At 39.2% G+C, this 22,526-nt stretch overlaps 1 protein-coding gene across 3 annotated transcripts in view; it reads right to left on the bottom strand.

Moving 5' to 3' along the window:
- Positions 1 to 5,092: 5,092 nt before the first annotated feature.
- Positions 5,093 to 22,526, bottom strand: part of VPS50 (VPS50 subunit of EARP/GARPII complex) — a 166,128-nt gene continuing 148,694 nt past the window's right edge. For all 3 annotated transcript variants that reach the window (XM_067562199.1, XM_067562198.1, XM_067562197.1), the window contains exons 23-28: positions 18,829 to 18,977; positions 16,722 to 16,818; positions 16,413 to 16,571; positions 13,856 to 13,977; positions 10,443 to 10,632; positions 5,093 to 6,513 (exon numbers count right to left, since the gene is read on the bottom strand). In XM_067562199.1, coding sequence (XP_067418300.1) covers positions 6,394 to 6,513; positions 10,443 to 10,632; positions 13,856 to 13,977; positions 16,413 to 16,571; positions 16,722 to 16,818; positions 18,829 to 18,977 — 837 coding nt within the window. In that variant the 3' untranslated portion in view covers positions 5,093 to 6,393. The remainder of the gene's footprint in view (positions 6,514 to 10,442; positions 10,633 to 13,855; positions 13,978 to 16,412; positions 16,572 to 16,721; positions 16,819 to 18,828; positions 18,978 to 22,526) is intronic.

Genomic DNA, 22,526 nt, shown 5'->3' on the forward strand with positions numbered 1-22,526 from the left:
CAAAAATTTTGTTACTCATTGCGCTTTAGGATCTTTTTGAAGTTTAATACTCTTCTTGTATGTCCATAAAGAGTGAGCCCTACGACATGGAAATTAATGGTTTTGGCATTACAAAGACAGCATATATGGACATAGCCTTATATAGCCAAGATGCATAAAAACACTGCTCTTTGTACATGATGTTATTTCTGTACTTGCACCATTATATCAGCCATTACTGAATTTGTGGCTGACGAAATGTTTAGTTTTCATGCTATTCTTTTTCAAACTGTGGCTATAAATAAAATAGATATCGCCCACACCCAGTAAATCTAAATTTTGTTGGCTGAGCCTGTTTGAATGACTTGTAATATAACAGGGCAGACATTCAGCCCTTGGGAGATTTTTTGTGAGAAACTGCAAAATTAACCAATTTTGTCAGATATTTTGCAACGCTGACTTTATTCCGGAGGTGAGTTAGCAAAGCACAGCTTTGCAACATAAGGACCCCATAGATATTAATAACTAGTAATGTCTTAGATTCATTTACAGTGGCACAGACCCAAAGTTTAACACCATCACAAGCTGAAAAAGAATTGATTTATTTTGTGCAACTCTGAAGCGGGAGAGAGAGTCAGGGATTGAAGTTCCTTCCACAGCATATATTAATGCATTGCAGAAGATGGTTCCTGATGCCTGGTACCAAAGGACTCGTGTCCCATCTTTCAGGTTTGTGCAATTGAAAACGTGGTGTGAACCTGTCATAGTTTTACACTTACTTTCGAGTCAATCATAAACTTGGCCCACGGAGATGATGAGGGGTGAAGATTCTACCAGAACCAATGGGAGGAAATTTCTTCCTTCTCGCCTTATCACACACAGATAGCCCAGATCATGGTCCACATCTCCCTTGATGGCAGCTGCGTGGGGTAACTTGCTGGACAATGTGAAGCCTTCCTCACCCTAGTGTAGCCACTCCAATTGCACAGAACAACTACTGGGCTGCCATTCTGTGGAGGGCCTTGAACAGGCTCTCTTGCAGAGTGTGAATTTCACCATTTCAGAACTAGGATAATCCTTCCTGAATACTGTTAACATTTAACAGACTCTCTCCTCCATATACAGGACTTAATGAACATTGCATAAATGACCGAAAATATTTTAAATTAATGGGCTCGGATGCAACTCATTCCTGCTGTAACTTCACTTACTGCAATGGAGCCACCAGGAATGCATTTGACCCTTTCTGCTGACAGGGAAGCCGTTGCAAATTTAGTCATCTTCTGCAATAGTTCAGGAAAGAAGTGCAATTATTCTTAGCTTTGGTTTATGCTGCACAGTGTGACAAGCTGACAACATAAGTAGCTTTAGGGTCCTTATCAGGTATAACTCATTTTCATTTTGGATCCATTCCAGGAGACAAAATGTGGAATGGTTCTTATTGTCCTATATTGATTGGAAAGTTTAGTATAACTAATTTTAAAAATTGTGAAGCGCTCTTAGCACAAGTAGTTTCAATTGTTATCATACTGTAGGCATTTTCTGGACAATAAATTTCTTCTGGGAAAAAAAGCCGTTAAAAAGTATCTACGTATTGTTACACTCTATTTGACCTAAGTAATTAGCCGAAATTTGGGGTCTAGCAGGTTGGTTTGGTTAGGAGGAAAAATTGATGATGCTGGAATCAGATATTTCTTGGATGTAACCCTATTTATTTAAAAAAATCCAAAATCCTGATTCTCTAAACACAGCAGAAGCCAGATCCTTTGCTCACTTTTCCAAGTCCCTTTTCAGCCAGCACTTAGTCCAAATACTCTCTCACTCTTTAGGCTTAAAAAAAAAAATAAAAGGGGGGGGGGGTCACATTCACAGTACTTTTTCCTGCTGTATCCTTGGCTTTCTACTACGTCTAAGCTTCTCTGTTTTTCCTGCTTCTCTCTCACACTGACAACTGCTCCAATACAATCAATCCTCTCCACCAGGGTTTATCAGATCATAGTGGAATTTGCTTAGGGTACATGGTTCAGCTTGTAGACCATCTTTGCATGTGGTGTTGTTTTGCCCAGAGGCCCCTTGTTTAGCTAGCTGGTTCTATGAAGGAGCTTAATTGTGTTTACATGTACCCTGAATGAAGGGCCGCTCTTAAACCCACCAGCTTCAGTGAGGTTTAACCCAATCCACAACAATATATTCATGCTACAATAAGTCCCTCAACACTCTCCTATTACCTAGATCTTCCAGAACACATTTTTAATAACCTATTATCTTTTCATATAAGGATTATGACCTCCCTAGTCCTGTGACCATTATATTTTTAATTTAATTAACCTAGATTACAGTTTGACACAATATCAAATGCTGCTTGAACTGTCTCATCCCTCCTCACATCTATCCACTGGCTCCTTCCCTTGCCTTCCACATCAAATTAAAACTCCTTGCATAGCTTTCAAAGCCATAGACAACCTTAACCCTTCACCTTTGTCTGTGTTCATCTCCTTCCACTCCACCCACGCTTTATCCTTTACAGCTTCCTTCTGCTCTTGTTTTCAAATCAATCTTAATTCTGGCACTTCCTAATTTTTGCAGGGTGGACTTTGCAACTTTAATGTTCGTAAGGTTATTTTGTGTATTATAGATGGAGCTGGCAGACAGCTTTGCCAAAATTGAATTATTTGAGCTGAAGTTTTCCATGCTGTTTGTCTGCTTTAAGCCAAAATTTTTGTAAAATTTCATCTAAAACAGTTGAGTTTTTTCCTAGAACAAGGTCAGGGAATAATACATTGTTTTCCCACATTAAAAAAATTTCTTACTAGTGTTTTATTGAGGAGTTGTAACTCCCTGATGCTTTGGAGCAGGGACACAGTTTGTTGGGGGGCAGGGCGGGACGGACCTTTTACCACCCTCTGAGTCTACCCAAATTTGGCCACGTTCAGTCTTTGAAAAAAGCTCATCTTGCAGATGCCCACAGAGCTGGTGGAAGGGCCAGAAGGGGAGAACCGACCACATAATTAGTGCCTACTACTGCAGGAGCCTACCAGCGGGGAGGGCTGCTTGCCCTTTTTTCTGCCCTGGCCTTTCTTGCTGAACAAGCAGGCACCAGTGGTAGTAGTATTTGTGGCAGTCTTTGCCCAGGCCTTCCACCATCATCCCAGTGGGAGAAGGGTGATCGTGGTAACCAAGGGGGTCGATGTGAGAGAAATCCGAGGAGGGCGGAGGCTAACAATGGTGGTTGGCAGTCCCCCTGCCTGTCTTCTCCCTCCCTCCCATGGACAAAGTCTCCAGAGCAGAAGCCTCACCTGTGGCTGGGTGGGGTCTGCCCTCAAGGGCAAATGCCAGGAACAGACAGCAAGGTGGGGAAGGAATGATAAAAGCATGGAGCCAGGGGAGGAATGGAGGCTAACTGCTCACACTAGGCTGGGGTGGGGAGGAGCAAATATGAAATGGGGGTTTAATCAAATAAATGGAGAAGTGGGATTGTATTAAGGGGGGAGTTGGTTCCTCTAGCTGGACTGGGCGTGAGAGGACATAGAAGTGGGGGAGTTCAGTGAGTAGGGAATTAAACAAAACAGAGGGAAATGGGGGATCACGCGTAGGGTATGGGTGGGGGCATAGGGCAAATAGTGGTGGGGGAGGCAGGTAACACTAGTGACGGAGAGGAGGCATGCGAGATAGAGAGAGGAAGTTAGCATACGACAAGGAGAGACAACAGATGGTGGGGGGGAGGGAGCAGCAAACCACAAGGGCGGGCATGAAGAAGCGAGCCACAAGGGGAGGGGAACATGCGATGGAGGGAATGAACCATGAGGGGAAACTGGGGGAGATGGGGATGCAAACTGCAAGGAAGGAGGGCAGGCAGAGGGAAGGAAAGAAGGCCCAGCAGCCCAATGCAAGCTGAGGGAAGAAGGGGGAAGGAGATCCAAGGGGGAGCGTGTACATCCTTATGTGCTTGCAAAGAAGGAATACAGCAATAATGGTGTAGCAGCCTCAGAACAGGCAGGCAGGCAGTAGAAGTGGGGGGAATGGATGGGGTGAAGGAAGGACTCCATGCTGTGCCCACAACTCCCCAAGCAGTAGGATAGTAGTAGTAACACCAGCAGGATCGAATTAAGGTCACAAAGGCTTGATTTTGCAACTTTAATGCTCTTAACATGGTTTGTGTGTGTGTGTTACATTAAATTAGTTGATGCATAGGTTATTTACTATAAAAACAAGTCCACCAGCTTGGTTTATGGGCCTGATTTTCTTCCCCCTTTATCTTTTATATCTTTGGCTGGTGGCCACCAGCAGCAGCAAATTAAATTAAGCCAAAGCTATTAATGGTTTGTTATTCAAGAGACCATAGTCAAAATATTTAAGATCCTTATTTTAACCATGGGGATGAAATTTAAATAGCTTTTACAATGACCCTTTCTGAACCAGTTTTGTTTATTCTTAGAACACACTGTTCAAGATCTCGCTTTATGGCTGATTCATTGACACAAGAGACTATGCTTTCAAAATGAACTTAACGGCAATTGTTTTTTGATGAGGGTAAAAAATGGTTTAATCTAAGTTAAAGTTTCATGTTAGCACTCCGCTAAAGAAGTTTTGAATGGAATTTTGGATGACAGTATGATGAATACTGCATGGGCTCAGCTTCAGGTGTAAATCCTATTTCCTTTGTGATATGGAAGAAGAGAGAGGAGTCAAGAGTTATTTAGTCTGTCTGAAATTTAAAAGTTCCAAAATTCTATTTAGACTACAAAATTCATTCTTCTGCTGAATTCCTACACAGATGCTCAAACTGTTTTTTTCCAAAGCAAAATTAAATATAAAAGTACCAATTGGCTCAATATATATATATTCTGCCAAAGATGTCTGACTATCACTGTGCTTCCATATCTACTGACATTCTTGTGTTTGTAAAAATTAAGGGTTTAACATGAAGGACAAAGTTGAGGCTGAAACTCTGACCATATCACATGAATTAGTGTGCATTTAAGTTTATATAAATGATTGTGTTTCGTTGGTTGGTGTCTAAACTATAGCTCCTATACATCTTCAAAAAGATATCTGAGCAAATTGAAAAATCTGCATGGTCCTAAATCTAAGATATTTAGGCTTGGAAGGATTAGATTTTTATTGGGAAATGTCAGTAAATGTCAATTTCACTGTACACACACAAATCAACAAAAACACATCTCTATCAATGATGATAAAAATTTACAGATAGACAAAGTAAGAAAAATACTGCTTGTGAACTTTAGAGTTTGGTTTAAGGATATTTACTTTGTATATTTTCATGTGATGTTGACAATTTGTATATTAACAATTATAAAGTTTTAACTTGTTGAATCTCCACATCTATGTTCATTAATGATCATCCATCTCCCCTTATTGTCCGACACCCCCATGCTTTCCCACAACTGTTAAAATTTCAGTAAATGATAAAATAAAAATTTTAAAACCCATAATTTTGTGCAACTGTGAAAATTTAAATTGGGAAAAATAGAAAAAATGCTTAAAAATGAACTAATATCTGTCAAAATTCTAAAATTTACGCTAGTGGAGAATCTGCCCCAGAGGGATTGACTGTGACTTGCCCAAGATCATGTAAGGAGTCTGTGGCAAAGCAGGTGGTAGAACCCAGCTGACCCAAGTCCTAGGCTAGTGTCTTAGCCACCACATCATTCTTACTACTTCCTAGCATCATAGTCTGTGAATGAGGAAGAGGAGAAAAGGTGTTGAGCGAACTGGACTAATTTTTGTTTTAAACTACATAATACATTGTAAAAACTAGCAAAGGAATTATCACAAATAAATTCATATTAGTGTACAGTATTTATTACCTTCTCATAATTTCTGGTCAATTATTTTGATATGACAATTCTGAAATAAACTTACATTTAAAATCCATATGAAAACTATGGGCTTAATATTACAGTATTTGCTGATTTGCCTTCAATCCACATGCAAGGTTCATCATTAGAAGATATTGTACATTTTCCTTCACTTTACATGTGTTCATAATAAAGCACTAGTTCCAGAGGTGGAAGGGCATAAGATGAAGAACTACCACATTTTAAGTGGTTCTTTGACCAAAAATCCAGCAACTATATATTAAACCAATATGTTTCCTTCTAATTTCAATTTACTTATAGCATACACTTTTGCAAAATATACAGCTGAACAACCAGCACATTAATAGTGTCCTTCCAGTACAGGAAAATAAGAAAAGAAACAGAAAAGACTACAGGTTATAAAAGTTATATTTGAGAATACCACACTGATTCAGAGTGTTTCCAACACAAATAAGAAAGGTCGTGCACAATATTTTTGTTAACAGAATGTCCTCAGTAGTCCATGAGAGATTTGTTTGCATGCTGCATATTAACAGAAGAAGGTTCAAATCACAAGAAAAGGAACTTTCTCCAATTATCTTTTAGGTCTGTCTATGTCATCAATTGCTGCTAGCAGTTTCTGTCTTGCTTTCTTGTTGATGTGGGATCCCAGACAAACATTCACCAGATTCGTCAGCTGCTTGGTGGAATATTCCTGGCCAAATAAGGCAGATCAATTTATATCAAACAAAAATATATAGTTAAATAAAAAAACATATACACTTTTCAGTGTATAGAAGCTGTTGGTACACAAAAAAATATTTAAAGCTGCTAGCTTAGTCAGGTCTGGATAATATTTATGTGGTTGTATACAAAACAGTGCTTTGCTACATGGCAGATTATAACGGAAAATTATTACAATTTAAAAGTGTGTTGGACAGAAAGTAATTCTGTGAATACTTAAACATCTTAAGCGACTAAAAATGTATTTTCCATTCCTTAGAAAAAAATATGCTAACTGGATAAACCTTTAATACAATGGCAACAATTTTCTAAAGAAACAGTGACTAACAAATTAATGACCTGTTTATTTTGACTTCACACTTCTACTCAGCTTTAACTTAATACTTTTACCAATAGGATTTTCAACAACTTTAGTTTTACTGCATGATAAAGAACAAATTTTAAATATTGTAAAAACTTTAATAGGAGAATTCTTAACACCTGTAAAAACCATCAGATATGCCAGAATTACCCTTTATTTAGCTTAAAAAGAGACTAAAATGCAAACTCCACCAGCAAATAGAAATGAAAATTATTCAATGTAGGTCAACAAATGACAACTTACTATTTCTCATAGTTCAAGATATAACGAGGTAAATGCATTGCTTTCATCCAAGTAAAGCAAATGTCTAGCTGAATTTAAAGTAATCCTGAAACACAGATTCAGTGTATCATTTCAAAAGACTTTCCATCCTAACAGTGTACAGCCCCACATTGTACTGTTATTGATTGTTTAGGCTGCAGTAGTGACCAGTATGCACTAGACACTATCCAAACACAGATGAAGAAATATCTAAGATTGTAATTTGGATTCTGGCTCAGCATTTTTGGATGAAGAAAAACAACTAGGCTTCTTTCGACCTTTTGCTTTATTACTTAGTTTTAAAAGTCCATTTGCAGAGCTGGAGAAACTAACATTGATAGCTTAATTTTAACATTTATTTTGTATAATGAATAAGTGCACTTTATGTACCATGCAACTTCTCAGATGTCACAAACTTTATTAAGGGATGGAAGCTAATAGAGAGAAAGCTTTCCATAAAGCTGGCCCATCTGCTTCCATTTGTTTCCAGAGTTCCAAGAGCAGCATATGATGGACTTCTTTGCATAGTATTACCCATTATGCTCCTCCAGCTCACAGCTATTTAAATGCTGTTCTGGTGTGTGAACGATGGGAACTAACCAAAAAAGTCCCAATTTGTCAAATTCTTTTCTGTGTACCTCATGAGTTTTGTAGAAGATTTTTAGTCAACACATGACAATTTTCTTGTACTTGGATCATAATACTGTACGAGCGTCACCTCCTCAGAATACGTTGCTGTGTGTACTAATGAACGCAGAATTGGCAAGTAGTGTTTGACTGAAACACCCCCAATACCCATGGTGATGATGATGCTGTGAAAGGATTCTGCTCACTCACTGAGGAGGTTGGCCCATTAACGCTCTTGGATATAAGAGTGGCTCTTTGAAGGGATGGTGTTTGTACAGCATTTCGGAAAGAGCTCCCTCAGGCTTAATGGAGTGTACGGTTATATAATTCGCCTCAGAAAAATCTGCTTACACTCATAAGTCATTACTTATGGTATCGGATAGAGGAATTCTGAAGAAATGTTGGACTCTCAGTGTGTGTCAAGAATTAGTGACTGAAATGTCCTAGTAGATCATCCAGTCCCTCCCTCTGCCAGTGCTGGTTTCTCCTCTAGCATACTTATATTAGTGTATTGTCCAGTCTGGTTATAAATGCTACAAATGAAGGAAGAGTTTTTATCCCTTCTCATGGAAATATTATACAATTTTTAGATTTGTCAGGAATATTATCCTGATATTCAGCCTAAGTTTTCCCTTTCTTAATTGTATCCTTTTACTTCTACGTATATACCTTTACACCATCCTAAGCATTTCCTCTCCTTCCTGCCTGTTCTCACCCTTGAAATATTTTAGACTTATGCTGTCACTGCCAACCATATTTAATTATTTTAATCCTTCCTCAGGAGCCCCTCCAGCCCCCTGGATCCATCAGCTTTGTTACAGCTGGCTCATGGAGTATTGCTGCCACAGTAGCAGACTCAAAAGAAAAAGAACGACTTGTTACTGAATGGCTGTTATATCCATGCCAAGTGAACACAGAATACTATATGGGGGGACACTCATCTGCCCTACGGTTTTATTGTGCAGAAGAACCAAAGGGTTTTATTTTATTGGCCATCATAGCCAGTCAGGGGTGCTTCAAACTACAACCTTCAAGATGATCTCATGTTCTTTCAGTTGGTGAAGGCCGGCACTGGGTCCAATGTGGTGGAGACTGGCAATGTCTTCTTAAGGCTGACAGGTGACTATTGTTCTTAAAAAGACTCCTGTGAGACCTCTGTCCAGGAACCCAACTCTTAGTGTTGACAAGCTTGCTAAAAACTGAGTGATCTATTTCTAACTCTTGTTTTTGGTAAAGGTTATTGAGCAGGTGATAGTGAGGCAGTTTGTGGCATCCTCAGATGTTCTTGACACTGGTTAATCAGATTTTAGATCTGGGTGGGGGGAAGGAACCAAACTGGCAGCCTCATCTGACATTCTCTGCCTAACTATGGTTGAAGAGAAAATGTCTATACACACTCTTTTAAACTCACCTGCCACCTTGGACACCATTGATTATGAGAAGTTTTTTATGCACCTGTGGACTGTGTGTTGCTTGAGCCGGCTCTTACCTCTCTGCTCCCCACTTTTTGGTCTCCTACAATCTATACCTTAAACTTTTGAGTAACACCTGCAGGATCCATATTTTCTCCATGGCATTTTGAGAGCAGATGATTGAGGACAAGAAGGGATTTCATTATTTATTATTATTATGCTTGCTATGGAGGGACTTTAATTCTTACACAGGATTGGTAAGTGTGTGTATTTATTGCTAAGGTGGCATAAACAATCTATTAGCGCAATTTTCACAACAGATATCTTGTGTTACCAGCACTGAGAGAGTGGAATAGACATTTGTTTATGTATGCTAAACCTAATTAAATAATAAGATAAGTAACATGTATGCAATGCTGCCGGGGGCGGAGGGGAGATGTGATGTTTCCAACTCGCAGGTGACATTCTGTTCTACTTCTGTTTCACTGGACTCAGTGCAGCTGGTTGGCTTATCCAGTCTTGCCAGCATCAGGTCTTGAATAAGGGTGAGCTGTTGCTTCTACAAGTTTTGCTTATATTAGGCTTATACAGTAGACCCCAGTTAGGGTCCCATTGTGCACAAACATGTACTAACTAGACGGTCCATGACCTAAAAAGGTTAAAATATAGGTTTAACAAGAAGATGCAAGAGGGAGATGAAACTATCAAATGGGAAAAGGAAGGAAGGGCAGAGGGTGAATTAACAATGAGTGAGCACAAATTCGTACAGACTAGCTGTGTGAACGAAAAAGCTCACCATCTGCCAGGCTGTTACCCATGTAATGGCAATGTTCTGTAGGCATCCCAAAAGAAGTTAGTCAAAAGGAAGGATTTGGAAGATAAGGAAGTGGACCAGTGTTTCCCACCCCCCCCAGGTACTCTGATGCTACATATAAAGGGATAACAGTAATTTTTCACTCAATAACCATACCTAGATATTTGTTTGGTACACACCATTATGAAATTTGGATAGATCTTCCATATTTTCTATCTGAGAGTATGCATTTATATGTACTTAATGCTTATAATGGAAAATTATGGCACCTCAGGTACAAAAAAAATGACTGAACTATGTCTGGTGATCCATGTGCGCAATGTAAAATCACCACGCACGCACACAGTGTATTGTTATTAATGTGATACCATCACCATGAAAAAATTCTTCTTGATAAAAGAAATGTACCAAAATTCAAGTCTTACCCTGTGCTCCTTGATCCAGCGCTCCATGTCATTTTCAGTTAGATAGTAAGCTTTAATGTAGGTCTCCACAAATTCCTTATCCGGAATGGGCCTAATGTCTGTTAGCTTTTCTAGCTTCATTAAAAACTGCTGGAAGTCCAACTGCATCAAGGCACGCCCTTCATTGCTACACTTCTTGACATTGGCATAACTAAAATGAGTAACAAGTGAAGACAAATGACTAAAAGGAAGCGAACAACATCTGTGAAATAAGTGAGATTCATTTGCAGCATAGGCCATAAAATCTTAAGGATGAGTATAATTATGGCTCTGACTTGAGGGCTAAGAGTTTGCTCCCTCACTCTCCCAGATGCAAAGTAGTTTTATTGTTTATTACTTGCATTTCCATCGAACCTATAAGCCCCACTCATGGACCACTAGCTGTACAAACAGAACAAAAAGACGGTTCCTGCCTCCAAAGAGTTTACAGTATAAATATACGACAAGACAACAGGTGGATACAGACAGAAAGAAGAGTACTAGGAAACAATGAGAAAATATGGGTCAGCATGACAGCAGTGGTCTCTGCATGAACAGTCTAACAGTTGTCAAAGTTGAGTTTTTTTGGTAGGCATCATGGCAAAAAAAGTTGTAAGGAGAAATTTGGAGGAGGATAATGTGGTAGTTTCAGAGACATTTACAAGGAGCTCCTCTCAAGTGTGAAGAGCAGCATGGGATAAAATACGAACGTGCTTGTTTGAAAATTTGACAAGTGGGTTATAGAGGCTGGCACTGCGAGCCAATCAGAGTCCAGGATCAATGTTTTGATATTGAATGACAGATGATAGGTAGGGTAGGGATAGGCCTTGAAAGTGAAAAGAAACAGTTTACATTTCATGCAATAGAGAAGGGAAAAGGCAACCAGTGGAGCGATTCAAAGAGAGGGGTAACATGCCCAAAGTGACAGGATAGGAAAATGGTCTTTGCAGCAGCAATAGGAAAGGATACCAGGTGGGCGAGACCCAAAGCATGCTGAGGGGAAGAGCCAGAGGAGACTAAGAGATTATGGAGAAGACTAAAGGGACGGGATGAGAGTGTGCACGAAGGAGGCCAGGAGATGGGCTGGGGTAAGTGGAGAGTATTAGAGAAGAAGAATAGACAACAATCTTCTGTGCATGTGACAGAGGAAGAGGGGGAGAATGTTGTAAAAGGGGAAAGGAAGGAATGGGAAGGTCATGTTATACTTTGTCAATTTTATCTTAGAAGAAATCAGTAAGATCCTGTGCAGAAAGAGAAGTGGAGCCAGAAGGCGGGGACAATTTGAGGAGTGAATCAAAAGTGGTGAAAAGGCAGCTGGGATTGTGGGCATGGGATTGATTTAATTAATTTAGAGAAACAAAGTTGTTTAGCATGGAAGATGGCAGAACTGAAGGACAAGAGAATGAATCTGTAGTGGAAGAAATCAGCCCGGTCACAGTGTTTGTGCAAGAGCTGCTCTGCAGCACGAGTGCAGCAATGGAGGAAGTGGATACTGGGAATGAACCAGGGCTGGAGGTTTGCAGGGAAGACCTTGAGGTGGAAGAGAGGGGTAAACGTTATGGGTGGAGAAAATGAAATGTGGAGAGAATCAAGTCATATTGATAGAAAAAAGGGACTGGAGGAAGGAAAGTGAGGGTTGAGAACAGATGAGAAATCATTAGTGCTGATGGACTGGAATCACAGAAAGGCTGAATGACAGGGCATGAGGGTGGGGCTGATGGGCAATGTTAAAAGAGACGAGGTGATGGTCTGAGTAGGGGAAGACCAAGTCAATGGCCTTTCTGGTGAGTGGGAGAGTGAAACCAGGGCTGCAGGTCAAATGATAAGGTGTGGATGAGGAGATGTGCACAGCTAAAGAGCCAGATGGGTCATTAACATGGAAGCTGAAGTCTCAGAGGATCAGTATGGGAGATTGCAAGGAGAGGAACAGAGAGCCTCAGGAGTTGAAATCTGAAAGGAAGACTGATGGGGTGAGGTTGGGTGGGCACTAGTGTAGGCCTGGCAGCAACCTGGAGGGGTCGAGGAGAGACAAATTGGATGCATTGTTGTTCAAAAGAGAAAGATGGTGGAGGAGGAAGGGAGGGATTGGAAGCAGCAGGAATGGGAATGATGAAGGCCAACATTCCCACCACAGTCTCATTCAGGGTAAGGAGTGAGAGAGACAGAAAGGCCTCTGTAAGAGATGGTACCTAAAGAAGCAATGTCAAATGTAGGGATCCAGGGATCTGTAAGAGCCAAGAGATGGGGGGAGCAGGATACAAAGGGGTTGTGGATGGCTCTGATCTTTTTAGAGGTGGAGTGGATGTCCCAGAGAAGCAAGAGAAAGGGAGGATGGAGGAGGATGGGCACCAGAATAGGACAGTTGAGCATGAGAAAAGTGGTGGTGGCCATCGGGATGGGAGGTGGAGAGGGTGCTATGGAGGCAGGGTTGAAGTAAATGTCACCAGAGGTGAAGAGGAGGAGGATGCAGATGTGGAACCTAGGTTTGTGCTGGCAAGGGGGGTGGGGGGAGATCAAGTTGGAACGGGAAAAAGGTGTGGGCAGAGTAGTGGGACCTGTAAACAGGTGAGGGTAACAAGGAAGGGAAGACAGAGCCAGTGGTAAGGAAGAAAGGGGAAGAAGGATGTCATGATGCAGAAGAGAGGTGTGGTGAGAACCATGGGTGAGTGGTAGCTGGACAAGAACACAAACAAAACATCAGAAGACATGCTGTTGGCCCCAGTGCTGAGCTCAAGCTGGCTTCCCCTGCTATATGCCGAGCCCTCCAATCACAGTCCCTTTTGGAAGTCGGGAGGTGGTGGCTGAGACTCTCACTTGTCTTCCTATCTCTCCCTACCACAAACAAACTGTCGATGAATGGGTTGGAAGCTTCCTGCTCTGTCGCATCTTAGTGGTACTGCTAGGCTAGTTTTCAGGATGGAACTCCATGTTAGAAAGTCTCTCTGCCCTTCTTCTGCCTGGCTAGGACATCATACGACAGAAGCACAGTAATCTGGCTACCATTCTATTATATATTTGTATCATATACTATTCTGTGTTGATCTCTTCACCTCACTACTTTGTTGAAGTATGGTCCACTTAAGACTGCAAGCTATTTGAAAAAAGGATGCGCCTTATTTTATGTCCACACTTTTGGGCACTATACAATGTAGTCTGTACATGTCCATTCCTGTTAGTATATTTTAGGCCCCAGTCTGTAATGAACTCCATGAAGGCCAGCTCCTGTGCCTCAAAGAGCATCGCTGATGTCAATGAAGCTATAATATGCAAGTGCAGGAGTCCACCAAAGCAGAGTTCATTGCTTTATGGAATCTAAGGTCCTCACCTAGCAAACACTGCCATTAAAGAAATATTTCGTAAGACTAACTTTACAGAGGCATTCATGGACCACTTACCCTTCCACAATAGTTCTATTGGCTAATCGTATACAATGCTCCCAAAGTATATTTGACACTGGCAATGGAATACGGACTCTTTTAGACACCTCATTCAACCTCCTGTTAAACTGTTCAAATTCCTGGTGAAATAAAAATAATACATTATTCCATGAGCATAACAGAATGATTATACTGTATACTTACTAAACCAGGAGGAAAAGACACAGAGAGATGAACCAGAAAGGGTGTATGAGAAAGAATATAAGGGAGTAAGACAGAACAAAACAAGAGGTGCTTAATGTAAACAGGTTATAGTGATAAACATAATAGTACATAAGATTGAAAGCATAACAATTTCTTTTCATCTACTGGTGAATCATTTACTGCATTACTTCTTAGATATCTAAGTGTGGTTTTAGCTGCCTCATCTTAAGACACTGACATGTAAAAAAAAAGTTTTGACCCTAAGATTATGAAACCCAACATAAAACCAGGGGAAAAACATCCCGGGATGATCCATTTAGTGCCAATCAACTGCCTGTGTCATCTAACTCTGCCATAGTAAACCTTTCATGCCAGATAACTCCAAATTACTTTAAAAGTCCCATCCAGGACTAGTGGTTACTAATGCGCATCAATGGCTATTTGGTGACTTTTGTGAAATGAGCTTGTAAGTCTCATGGTAGTTCTCAGGAAATAAGTGTCTCCATTATTAAAAAAAAAATGCTAACATTTCTATCAAATGACAACTTTGTAAGCATTAAAATGCGCCATGAACAGTCCCCTTATCCCAGAGGTAGTCTTTCTAGATCAGCCTTGAAGCAATCTGATGTGGTAGGGTGGGGGAAAGCTTACAGTGCAGCTGCTCATACTATACCTATTCTGTGGTTAAATAAAGGATTTGTTCCAGGGCTGTTAATTAGCACTTCTTACAAACACAAACAAAGGGGAAAAAAACACAACAGAGTGAATTTTAGTAGAGATTGAAATACCCACAATTGATATTTGGCTAGGACAGCGGAGCTAAAAGTATTTCCTCAACAGAAATCAAGACACAGAACTTCTTTGCCCTAACTGGCAAACTATCTACCATCAAGAACGAGGAGATGCCTATTACTCCATATTAGTGAAAAAACTGAGCAGAACCCAACTAATTTATCTACCTCCCTTAGAAGTACATGTTCACAGTCAATAACTGGGTGGAGACTTCTTCTGCAAAATCTGCTGGCTATTGCATGCAACACATTGTTTATGTCAGACACTCAGTGCCAGTGCTCTCAAGATGAAAGTCAGTATAGGTAGCAATAAGATCTCTCTTACCAACAAAACAGTCACCCAGAAGCTACTGTATGTAAACTATTTTTAGTCACATTCTGTAGAGGCCAAAAATGGATTTAAATTGCCTTTATTCTTGTCCTGCGGCTCAAACAAGTACATCAGCAGTTCCGTGGCTCATGGAAGCCACTCCACTACTGAGCCATAAAATAGAAAAATTCCTTCAAAGGGGCCCAGGTGACCTAACTCAAATTAAATTTAAAAATAAAACAGACAAACTGCAAAGACTTAGAACCATCTTTCATTGCTATGATACATTCTCACTTGCAGATTCTCACTTCTTTCCAATTTTTTTTCCCCTTAAAAGTGGAGACTGGATATAATGGACAAAAGCTTAGAGATATCTGTTACAATGTGTAGACTACATTTTTATAAAATATATACTAGATTTCACAGTTCACTGAACAAAAATGAAGTATTCCAACTTCTCTCTAATGAGCTGAGAAATGCTTCTGTCATTAACATTATAATTATTTTCTAAAGACCTTCATATAATTAAAAAAATTGTTGGTGTGAATATATATTTAAAGCAAAGTATAAATGATGCTGTGCTGTATGTGGGAGGAATTCCTCCTGAGCACTAGCTAATATGTAACAAAGAGCTTAAGGCAGTTAAGATGCCCATTTCTCATCAGTTTTCAGTGGGAGCTGGATGCCTAACTGCCTTAAGTTCCTTTTAAAATCCAGCCTGTATCTCTAGATTAGTATCTGATATGTACATTTTCTTGCCCTGTCCCTAGGGGCTCAAGCAGGGCTTATCATGTGTTTTAGGATTCCTTGCCCGACTGGTTTGCCCTACAGGACCTATGGTAAGTGTCAGTTACATGATACAACCCCTCAACAGAATCCACTGGGCATATCTGATGTGTTTAACAATGCAGCTACTTTCTACTAGCCTTCCTTCCACCTGTCATTCAGAGTTTTAGCTTCAATGAAAACTGCAAAGTAATTCAGCTATGATCACTTCCACCTAAAGAGTGCTAATGGCCAATACATTTGAATAAACTTGAAAAATGAAATCTATGGACAATGATGTACCCTGAAGTTTACTGTATTTTGTCAGTAGCAAGACTAAAGGAATTTGGCAAGGACACAACATCCTAATGAACAAGAATAAATCACTAGATTGTATTCCTCTAATTTTGTCTTTACAGCAACTTTACCATAAGAATTACAGTAATAATTTAATATTTTGTAGGGTTATATCTAATACACTAGGTGTTTCCAGGAAAATATTCACCTTTAAAAGAGAATCCACATATATATTGTGTTGTGACATGATCTCCTTCACATCCCATTTCACATTAGCCATGAGGAGCAGCATCTGTTCATAATCAATAGCTTTAGCAGCTACAATCCAATAAATTGGTTTGCGTAGCTCACTGGCAGTTGACACAGTCTGAAAAAGAAGTTAAATAGAATTTGGTGTAACAGAACTTTTTTGCTAACAAAAAGTAATGCATGACAATACCGTGCCAACAGCCTCATAATACAGCACAAATGATGAAACTTTGATTTAAAAATGAACAGTGAATGGCAGAATCCTGACCTGAGAGTAGAATTGCTGGAGAAAAGGTTTCTTAGCTGCAGGCATCACAGCATCAAGATGCGACTGAAGGAACTCAAACTGCTCAGCCAAAAATACCCTAAGAAAGCACATAAAATTAATTGTGATGCGAGTACAATATTTAAAGAGCATCTATTTTTCATTTCTTTGCAGCATATGGTCTTGGAATCAGTCCAGACATAAAAGCTTCTTTGAAAGCTTTCAGCTTTAAAAGCTTTTTTTCCATTTTTATATCAATAGTCAATCAGGTACGCCTAACTCTCAATATTTTATACTTTTGCCCCTTTCCGTTCCCCTATGGCTCAGGGAGGATCAACCACAAAGGGCCTAATCCAAAGCCAGCTGAAGTCAATGGAAAGACTTCCTATAACTTCACTGCTTTTGATGTGGCCAAAATTCTTGCTAATTATTTTAGAATGGACAGGAATCCCTTTACTCTCCCACCCAAGCATAAAAAATAAAAATCTATATAACAAAAATACAAGCACACTGATTCCGTTTGGTTTTTTTCTGTAGTAATCTATTTAATCCTCATCCTCTCTTTTACACATTCTTCAAAAGGCTATAAGCATTCTATACTGACAGTAAATCAAAACAGTCTTGTTTTCAACAATGTTGTTGTCAAAATTCAGTTAGTAGTATTTCTTAATTTTCAATGCTAAATGAAGTCAAGAAAAAAAACTCAAAGAAAAAATGCTTTTCAATTTGGAAAATCTTTGTATTTTAAGCATATTTCCCCCCCTAAGAAATATTATTAAAAAGAAAAATCCCCTCTGGAATACTTTTCAGCATTTATCATATCTGATATGATAGGATCTGGCTTTTCCTTGCTATTTTTCAAAGGAACTACACACATTCTGCGTTAGTAGTTAGATCACATAATGGCCATGAAAACTATATTAAATCAAAATTGTATTCAGGATAAAAAAACAACTTTTCACTGCTGTACATGAACTGTTAGATGTGGGTAACTGATCTATATAACATGATTTTAGTTTTATATTACTTAACAAGATCTTACTTTCAAGGATTCTCTCTACATTTGTCACAGAAAATACCATTATTATTAAATATATGCCTGGATCCTGAAATAATTATATATCACATAATTACTAGAGAAACACATTTACAGCTTTAAAGGTATGTTGTCAGGTCAAATCCTTCCCTGGAAGTAGGCTTTATTAGAAAAAGAAGCCTATATAAATATTTTCAAGAAGTTGATTTTACCCCTTTCCCCCCTTATTTCCAATGCTAATATTTTATAATCAATCAAACAAACAAACAGCAGCCAACCAACCACTCTCCTATGCTTGTTATCTAAACATTAGAGCATATTGCTAACACATAAGAAAATTAAACTGATTAAGAGCTGACAAAAAATAAATCTGACTAGCCTACTTTCACAGACCAGGCCGAGATGAATGCAAAAAGTAAACAAAAACACTAAAAGGAGTGAAAAGTTAATTTGGTTTTAAATTTTGTTTTCATGCAAGATATTACTAAGAAAAGTAGAGAAATCATTTTTCATATTTCTAACCTGACTCGAAAATTCTCATGAATCACTTCAACTACAAATAAATCATTTCACTGAAGTATGTAATTATCTTTTTTTAATTAGTAAAATTTTTCCATACTATATAAAACATCCCACACTTAAGTGAAGCAACAATTTGAGTTCTGCATTCCATTTCACTACAGTGCTGAAGACTGAAACTTAAGGTTTTATAAGAACAATACAGATTCAGTCATTCCATTATTTTTTAAATCAAGACTAAGTGTCCTTTCAAAGTATATATTCCCTAGGTCAACCACAAATTACTTGGCTAGCAGCAAAAATCGTTGGGTGAAATTCTTCAATTTGTCTTATGCAGAAGATCAGATTAGATGATCATATTGATTCCTTCAGATGTTAACATCTATCAACTGATGATTTGCTTCTAATTTATTTGAAAAGAACAATCTATTAATTATGTTGTATGACTTGAAGATGGACCTCTCAAAAAGACAGGCAGTGACCACAATCATTTAAACACCTCATGGATTTACTTGCAGTGGCTTTAAAAAAGGTGCTTTACAGTAAATAACTTACAAGGATTCCGTGGCTACCACTCTCTCTGCCAAACCATACAGAGTATTGCCAGATGTTAAAACTACCAGATGACTGAGGTGTGGGCTTGGCACTTTCTCCTTTCTCTCTTCAGCAGCTGTGAGGGTGCCAGTGGTATCAGCAGAAACCTCCTAAAACAAAAATTTAAAAGACGGAAAAAACTAATCAATTGTAAAATATGAAATTTCAGCATCAAACTGGAGTCGAATCAAATTTGACCAGTGACTGTCTCAGGGAATAGGTGATGGGATGTAAAGCCTCTCAATTCTAAGTTGCAACTGAAAGCCAGTCTAAGTCAATGATGACCAAAGCTGTTACCATTAGAGAACATTATTTAGCATCCCAGATGAAGTGACTCTCTTGTCTCAGTCCAGTTCCTAGTGGACTGATACTCAGGTCACAGAAACAAATGTGCCACTTTATCCGTATTTTGACTTAACTGCCAAGAGAGTGAATTAGCTTCTCACTCCTAAAGACAAGTCCTTCAATCCAACTTTAGACACTCGAGTAGAAAAAGTGTAGGGAAGTTTACAGGGTTGCTACCTGTGCTGTACCTGTTTGGTGGATTATAAAAGGCTTCACTTTTCTAGGTTGTGATCTTCATCTTTCACAAAATTTACAGTAAAATGAAAGTGATATTTTTAAAATAACTCTGAATTTATACTGTAGGAATTCTCATCCAGCAGAAATCTCACTTTCATATGATTTAAGTGGGAAAGCAGAGGAAAATAATTTGCTCATATAAAAGAGTGGAAATAGTATTCACCAAATTTCTTATTACTCAGTAAGATGCTCAGCTGGTACATGACTCAAGATAGAAAAAATGCATAAGACCAAGGGAAGGAACTGGATATGACAAACAAGTTACAGAGATATCTAATGCAAAACACAGGGCTTGTCTATTATAGAGGGACACACGCACAAAATTAATCCAAATAACTTTCAGTGGATTTGTAGCCTCAATTCAGTTTATCTTATTTCACAAAGTGAATTAAACTACACTGAATTAAGATCACTTTAATTCTGAAGAAGAGCACCCACCTAGGGGCTTAACGTGGTTTAACTAATCCACTTTGAAACTTAATTCAGATTCATTTTCCTGAGTGTTCCCATGTGAACAAGCCTTTAGAAAACAATGGAAAATTTTAGGTGTGCAAATAAAAGCATCCAAAGTAGAGAGATTCCATTCTGAGATTAACTAAGATGAGAAAAATCACAACAGAACTAACTGATCTCATGATTTTTCCAGGTCTTCCCCAATCTTGCAAGACTTCTGCCATTAGGAGACAAAGTTTTATGAGATTTCAACACCATCAAACCTAGACCTGATCCCTGCCTTGATTCAAACCTGAGCACCATCCTCAATTAACTCACTGGCTAGAGGATCCCCAAAAATCGTGTCACAAGTTAGGGATAACTTAGGCAAAAAAGCTGCAATTTTATCAAACAAACACCAAGAATGTAAACAAATAAAGGAAGGAAATGAACATAGTCTTTGTGACACAAGGCAGCTGTGGCTGACTGGCCCATCCACGAACCACGCTTTACCCTGACTGACAGACTCCCAAGGCCCAGATGGCTACCCAAACAGAGATATCTCTCAGCCCACTGAGGCCTGGACATGCAGGTTGGACCACAGTTCACACTTCACCCTTTATAGAGGGGGTTAGAACCACCAGAGAGACTCAAGGAAGTCTCTGCCAGTGAGTCATTGGTCACAGCTATACGCTGAATTTCACACTTCTGTAAGATTCCCTACCTACTATCCTGGCCCAAATAGCTGAATACATTTGTTACCCTACAAAAATTACACACACCCTACAAAAGTTACGTGCATCCATAATGTACTGTAACACGTGGAAAACCTGAACGTTATACTGGCTGAACTCAAATCAGATATATAATACCAACTAATTAACTTGTATATGCATTTATTGTAGCCAGAGCAAGGAACAAGTAATCAGTTTCCATCCAGACTTCCGTGCAACAGAGAAAATGGTAAAGTAATCCGACTGGTAACTACTGTGTTTGTGAGGAGTGAAACATAATTCACATGAACATACTGATGGCACTCATTATCCCCCAAAGGAAATACATTGGTACTATAACTGTAGGAGGGGCAGGGAAGAAAGAGAAGCATCAGCCAGCCTACAGCACAAAGGTGCAGCTACCATAAATATCAACAAGGGCGATCTGTGCCAGGACTGTTTTCTATGCTATGGTGCACTTGAAACTAATAATTTCCTGTTCACTAGGCTTTGCTGAATCTGTCTTTCTTGATAAATACCATGCAAGTGTGAAGTCAAGCAGCTATTTATATTGTTTAAAAACGAAACACTGTTCATAACTGAAACTCCTATCAAGTAATTGGCAAACCTCACACCTATAATTCTCAGCCTACTAATGCTTAACACTGGTCTTTAAAAATGTGACAACGCTTCAAAATGAGATTGAAATCAACAAAAAGATAAAAAAATCTTGAAATGATATGGGATTTATTTCTTTAATAAGAGAGTTTCCCATTTACCTGAGTTATGATTTCTAAGGTCAGTCAATTACTATATTAAAAATATTAACAGCATGTTTGTGGAGTGGAAATAAAAAGTTCCTCAAAGTGGTAGAGATGCAGGTACAATACCAAGTACAGTATTTCTTCTCCCAAGGTGCTGGCATGCTAACTATGCTTTATCCTGATTGACAGACACCAAGGTCAAGTTTCCAAGAGTTTCCAGTGGGAATTAAAATCACAGGGATGGAGGGTAATTAATATAAATCTGTAGGCAGGTAAGTCTGAAGAAGCTTCACCAGGGGAAATTACATATACTGATTTGATGAACTGGTTAAAAAAAGCTAACAAAGAACTTAGAGCTGTATAAAGAGACCACCCTGAAGCAGGGAGAAAGATCACTATTACTCTATTCAAGAACTACACGTCATTGTGACCAAGAGAGACAGTCCCCGCAGATAGTCCTGACGTGCTTTGCTTCAATCGGTTTTCCATGTGGAAGATGGGAGACAGCCTGGTAAGCTAAAACCTGCATGTAAGCTCTATTTTATTTAAGATATGTTTTTTTGGTAATGTTTTTGTTTTGGATAAATAATACTTTGCTTCACGAAGTCTGACATCACTAACTAAACCTGTCATAGTCCTTGAGAGAACAGGATTGCTGATGCTGAACTAAAGTCAAGGTGAGCAGTGAATTGCAGCCTAAATACCTGCTCTAGAGGGAGAAAGTCATGGGACTGCACCACAAGAAAGGTGACAGCTAGTGATTTGAGACTTAAGCAGGGTGCTCTCAAAGACCCGATTAAGGAGTTAGAGGTACATTTAGCTCAGGAATTGTGACACAAGCAAAGGTACAGTGATAGTTGCCACAATTTTGTTATTTTCTTTTTAATTTGGGTTAGAAAGAGCAAAGGGGACTAGCAGGAATTGGGAAGCTAGTAAAGGTGTAGGGAAAAGGAAGGGAGAGGAACAATCACTGCTCACCATCTGCCTATTCATGGTCAACAGGCCGGATTCTGTAGGCATCAGGCAGAGTGACTCTTGAAGAGGGATCTGGAGGAGGAGAAGGCTGTACACATTTTTTTCTGCGAGCTTTTCATGTATATAAAATGACAGTATGAGAAAAAGAACAAGGGCGTTTTGAAAGAGGAGCTGACTGGTTGGAAATAACTGT

This window comes from Emydura macquarii, unplaced genomic scaffold (assembly GCF_026122565.2).
Source record: "Emydura macquarii macquarii isolate MOO-44397 ecotype Brisbane River unplaced genomic scaffold, CSIRO-AGI_Emac_v2 contig_2422, whole genome shotgun sequence".
Lineage (NCBI taxonomy): Eukaryota > Metazoa > Chordata > Testudines > Chelidae > Emydura > Emydura macquarii.